General features: G+C 47.8%; 1 protein-coding gene across 1 annotated transcript in view; it reads left to right on the top strand.

Moving 5' to 3' along the window:
- Positions 1 to 320: 320 nt before the first annotated feature.
- ARHGAP36 (Rho GTPase activating protein 36) overlaps positions 321 to 6,000 on the top strand; it is a 30,127-nt gene continuing 24,447 nt past the window's right edge. Inside the window, exon 1 of the mRNA XM_044234989.1 lies at positions 321 to 378. Within this exon, the coding sequence (XP_044090924.1) occupies positions 321 to 378 (58 nt within the window). The remainder of the gene's footprint in view (positions 379 to 6,000) is intronic.

Here is a 6,000-nt window from a genome sequence, read left to right as displayed (position 1 = left end):
CTCAGACTCGGGGCTCCCTGGGGTAGGGGCAGGGTCCCGCCTTCAGAGTGAGCTCCCCGGGACCGGAGCTGCATCCTGGCCTCCCTCCGGGTGGGGGAAGGGGCTGTGGGATCCGCGGCCTCTCCTCCGGAGGGAGGGTGGGGGTGCTCCCCTGAGGCCCTGCCCCCTTCGTGACAAGCCCGAGGTGTCCGGTGACCAAGACACTCCGAGCTGGGTGCAGGGTGCGGCTCAGGGCGTGGTCACCGGGGGCTACTTAGGGCGGCCCTGTGCGGGGACGGCGCGGAAGCCAGCTGCAAGGCGGCCGGCACTCGGCGCGGGTCATGGCGTGGATCCTGGACTGCCTTTTCGCCTCGGCCTTTGAGCCCCGCCCCCGCCGTGGTGAGTGGGGCCCACGACTAGGGGGGCTGGGGTGCTCTGGCCCCGGGCGGCCGGCGCTGCAGCCCCGGCAGGGCGCCCTGGGGCTTGGCTCGCCGCCCCCTCGCCTCCCTTCCCCGCTGGCTTTTAGCTAATTGTTCCTGGCTCCAGGGACTGCCCCGTCGAGGCCCCGCATAAATCACCAGCTTTGCCGGGAACCGCGAGCAATCCCGCTAATGGCCCGGCGGGACTCTGGGCGAGCGCGGGGGCGGAGTCGCTGGCTCTGCCGCGCAGGGAGACTGCGGAGTCCTGGGGCCCCACGCGCCGTCCCGCAACCCAAGGGCCCTAAAGCCCCGAGGGGGAACGTCCCTGGCAGGGCGGTCAGGGCCCAGGGACTCTGAAGATGGGAGTGGAGGGGGTGTCCTTTCGTCTGAAGCTTGTCCCTCGCATCCCAATCTCAACTACAGAATATCACGGTTGGCCCCTTACAGTCGTCGAATTCAACCCCTTCATTTAAGAGATGGCGACACTGAATCCCAGAGACGGCAAAGGCCTGCCCAAGGTCATATAAGGAGTAGGCAGCAAATCTGGTTCTGCTGAAGCCCTGCCAACTGCCCACTGCCCCAAACAGCCCAGGGTCGAAGACCGGGGGTCTTTAGTCTGGGTATTTCCTTGGGTGTCTGAAATCAATGCTCGGTTCCCCTTTGCCTGGGGAATCGAGGCCATAGGTGTGCAAAGATCACAGCACGGAACAAAATGTGTGGGTGGCATTTCACCTCTTTCCTGGAACGGCTTCTATGAGGCACATTTTGGAAACCGATTGTTTTTATTTTTCCTTAAAGTTTCAGGAGACTGACTTTTTTCTTTTTGAGATTTCCCAGGACCCCCACCCACACTGTCCTTCACTCCCCCTTGGTAGGCCCCACCCCTTCCAGGCTGCCACCTGCCCCCACTGCCACCTGTTTTTCCATAGTCTCCACCTCCAAAATCTATATTGGTGAGAGTGCGTCATTGGTCACCAGCCATAGACCAAACCTGGGGCTGTCTCTTCTTTCCTCTGCCCCCTCACAGGCGGGGGAGGAAAGGCAGGGAGAGGGTGGGCCTCAGCTAACTTATTTCAGCAAAAATTTGCTTTTAGTTCTTGTCAGCCTCAGCACCCTGCTGAGAATCATCCCAGGAGTCTGACATACTGTTAAGGGACTACAGCATGCTTAGCAAATTCAAGTACAGTCTCTGGCAAGCCTGAGAAGGAAAGAAAGTTTAACTTTTTGTTCTGTAGGTTCTTTCAGGTTTATGTGATCCTGATAAACTGGAATAAAGAGGGGGAGGGAGTTTTATAAATGCCTTTTAAGGCCATATGGCTCAGGCACCCAATACTTAAAAAGGGGTAAGGGGGACCCTTCCACCCCTACCTGGTCTACAAGATTGTGGTGTGACTCCAATGAGATCAAGGATAAGATGGTTCCTTCATGAATACCCTATTGGGAGGGGGTTAGTATCACACAAGGAAGCCCACTCCCATCTAACAACATTCTTGTCCATTAGAATTTGAAGGCTTTTTCTTAAACCAAACCCAAATCTATGTCCTTCTGGCCCTGGCGCTGACCTTCATGATCCTTCCAAGGGAACAGCGCCAGCCCTCCCTGTTCCGCCACCCCCACTCACCCCGGTTCTTATCCAGGCCAAACCTCCCTAGTTCCTTCATCTGTATAACATGTGACATGGCTACAAGGCTCCTACCCGCATCTAGCTGCTCTTCTTTGAACACTCTCCAACTTGTGAATGCCTAGTGATCTGGCCAAAAGAGGACTTCCAGCTGTGCCCCTGTAAATAGAGTCCTGGATGGCTGACTTTCCCTCTTTTGGAAACGTACATTACACTCATGGTACACAGATACGTAGCCATAAATTCACACATATATACACACTTCCACACTTAACACATGCCCACATACAAATCATGAATGTGCAAACACACACGCTTCACATGCATAGCGTACTTTTCACGCAGAGTACAATATGCCCACACCACACATGCACATTCTATACACAAATCCCATGGACATGCCACACAGTTCACACAAATAGTTTATTTTGGAAGTACTTTCGACTGAAGCTTCCTTTAAAAAAAAAAAAAGAAGAGGAAAACCCAAGTTCTTTTTAGAGTCTCCATTTTGTATTTAGTAGGTGTTTGTGTTTGAACCCAAGTGCAAGACTTTAGATTTGCTACTGAATTTCCAGTCTGGTAAGACCTGTGTCCCCATGTATGCTGGTGGCACACCACTGCCTACCCCAGCTCTATTACTCATCCAATAGCAGCCAATTATCTATGACGCGCTTCCAAGATGCTGGGCCCTAGGCTCAATCCTTTATGTGTATGATCTCGTTTAAGTCACACAACATCACTCTGCAATAAGTAATTAGTCTTTGAGTACAGTTTTTTTTTTGACCAGGTAAGAACCCATTCATTGCATTCCCCCCTGACAAATGCCATGTAACATGAAGCTTAATTATTGATATTCCATAGGGTTATAATTGCCCAGGGTGCTCCCTTCAGATGCCTTCCAGAAATCCTCTGGCATCAGAGGTGGGGGAAAGTAGCTGGCCACTGACTGAAAAGAGTGGAGGAAGTATTCGAAATGTTCTTTAGACCACATATCCCTGCTTTCCGAGGAGATAGTTGGTATGTCAGAGTAATCTTTTGAGGTTGTCAGTGGACAATGGACAACCATACGAAGACATCTGGACAAGTTATCATTGAGATCTGGGAAGAATGGTGGCTTAGAAAGGTCTTCATTCCCAGGGAAAGGGACAGCAAAATTGATCCACTTGAACTTGTCTCTTCCAGTTTGCTTTTGGCATTGGATTTAGTCTCAGACAGTTGGGCTTCTGTAAAGCAGCCAAAACTCTTGAGCTGAAGGGACCTTGGGGCCCACTTTATATACAAATTTGATCTTTTCTTGGAGATGGGACCCAATCAATTTGCTATGACCAGGCCTGGTTGAGCTGTAACAGGATAATTTTTCAGAGCTGGGGCAAGTTTGCCGGTGTGACACCCCACTCCCCTGGTCATTCTTTCTGACTAGCACCCCCATTCACCAGTAGCAGGACTTCCCAAAATTCCTTTGTAAATCATTTATTTGCACCTCAAAAGACATTTATCTGTAGGGAAAAAAATGCGCTGCTCTTGAGCTTAGGTTCCTGGGTGAGCCCACACTTTACCCACCAGGAGGCTAATATACAGAATCTGTGTGATGAAAACTGGCTGAAAATAAAACTTGCAAAAAGTACCTCAGACTCCAGCAGAAGAGCTGACATTCATCCAGCTTAAATATCAAATGACAAAAAGCTTAGTGGGCATTGATAGAGAAGGACACCAGGTCCCTGAGGGTGATTATGGCAATGGTGAAAGCAACATTGTTCCCTTGTTCACACTTATCTACTAAGATGACCTAAACATCCGACACTAGCGGAATGGTTAAACAGACTAGAAGACATACCCCTTATCAGACTAGTCTACAGCCATAAAGATGGTGTTCATGAAGACTAGGTAGCAATGTGGGAAACAGTATGATTACAATTGTGTCAAGTATGCATTTTTGAAAGACTGGAAGAAAATTCAGCAACAAGGTCAAGTAAGAGATTCTATTAAGTGGGGGTCAAAATAGTTATTTCTGTTTCTTAAAAATCTTTATCAGGTTTGTTTTTACGTCACTTTTGTAATTTAAAAATGTTTTCAAAAGGTTATTACAGGGCCTATGATATGCAGATAGTCCAGATGACAACCTAGAATCCCACTATAAAGTGTTTAAGGGCTTTTTTCCTTCAAATTTTAGTTTAAATGGAATTTCTAGATCAGGTCAGCTAAATGTGGTCTCCCTAATGACCATGAAGTGTCCTCTAAAACTGGGTGGGAAGAAGCAGAGCTGGTTTGTGTCCCAGGCCTGTTTTTGTAATGTTGCTGCGAGCAAGTTATTTAGTCTCTCTTCAAATGATATAATAATGCCTACATTTCCAGGTTATAAATAAGAGTAATCATATTCATACAATAATATCACTTACACTAAATATCCTCTATGGTTCAGGTATCAAAGATGTGCTTTGTTCCTTCTCCAAATATTTACCATGGACCAGTCATTTTACATAAATGATCTCATTTAAAATTCATTACAACTCTATGAGGTAAGTATTATTACCAATATTTTAAAGACAAAAGCTCAAACACAAACCAAAAGAAGAAGAAGAAGAAGAAGAAGTAGAAGAAGAAGAAGAAGAAGAAGAAGAAGAAGAAGAAGGAGAAGAAGAAAAGAAGAAGAAGAAGACGACAAAATCTCTGAGAAGTTAAGTAACTTGTTCACTGCCACACAGTGGCTGAGCAAGGATTCTGGCCCTGTTTGATGTGATTTCAAAGCTTGAGTGAGATTGAAAGAGAGAACATTTGTAAAGCTCCTAGCCCTGTGCTGATATACAACAGACAATTACTGGGTGGTCTGTATGAGGTTGCTACTGTTCCCTTGCCCAGAGTCCAAATTCTGGTCTTCGATCTATTTGATTACTTATAGATTGCTTTCTGCGAAGAAGATGCAGTGCAAATACCACCTGTGTCCTCATTGCAGGGGCTCTGAGTCACTAGGAAACGCTTTCTGTTTCCTCCTGACAGTATCATTTGTTCTCACATGTATCAGCAGAAGTAGGTAGATGGCATGTTTGATGAGCCTTGGCAGCTACTGTCACGTCTCAGATACATCTCTTGGAAACCACACGGCTTGCTCAGCATGGGCACCCAATGCCCAGCCACCAATAGGTCCCTGCACTCAGGGAAGCTTTGAAAGTAGCCAGGGACTATGCTAAACCCCTGGGTCGCCAGAGGTATGGTATGGCTGACCCTTCATTGCTTGCGCTCCCTCTTCCCTCCTCCAAGCAGAGGTGGCAGGGCCTCCTCAGAAGCAGCTATGAGTAAGCACTGGAGAAGTTTTTCTAAATTCCTAAATCCTCAGAGGGACTCAAGAAGAAATAATGCTGCATGCTGGAGTCTGGGGGCCAGTGAGTGGTAGCATGCACGATGATTAAGAGGGGTGGGGGAGGGGAAAAGGTGAAAGCATCTTCCAGAGACAGGGAACGCCTGGAGCCCAGTCTCTCAGAGCTTTGTCTGGCCTCGAATCTCAGTACTTCTCTGCTTATTATACTTATCTGGCATTATATCGACCCCCCCCATCAACTTTTTAACCTTCCCCTAACACCTCCTGCTTAAAATGCAGCTTTAGCTTGTAGTGACTTGCTTTTGTCTCTAGAGGGAGGCAACAGCACCAGGGAGGAAAGGGCACAGATGGGGGTCTTCTTCTCTCACTTTACCATTTTTGGCAAAGGGTAGATTTTACTTCCCTTTAACTGAGAACAGATAAACAACTAATTGGAACTTTATTTGCGTGCTGCAAAGTTTATCTCAGAAAAAGACCCATCATCTCTCTCCTCATCACCCCATCTACCTCCCAACTTTGGTGGCTACTAGAGAAAAGGTGGCCTTTGAAATCCCTTTTAATTTCTAAGGCAGCGGTGAATAAACAGAACAGGAATTGTGGGGGGGGAAGTTTAACCAGGAAATAGTCACGCTGTCATTCCCTTGAGTACCATGGCACATATTTAGGAG

Source organism: Neovison vison, chromosome X (assembly GCF_020171115.1).
Source record: "Neovison vison isolate M4711 chromosome X, ASM_NN_V1, whole genome shotgun sequence".
NCBI lineage: Eukaryota > Metazoa > Chordata > Mammalia > Carnivora > Mustelidae > Neogale > Neogale vison.
The sequence above is the reverse complement of the archived record's forward strand: the minus strand, read 5'-3'. Positions and strand labels throughout refer to the sequence as shown.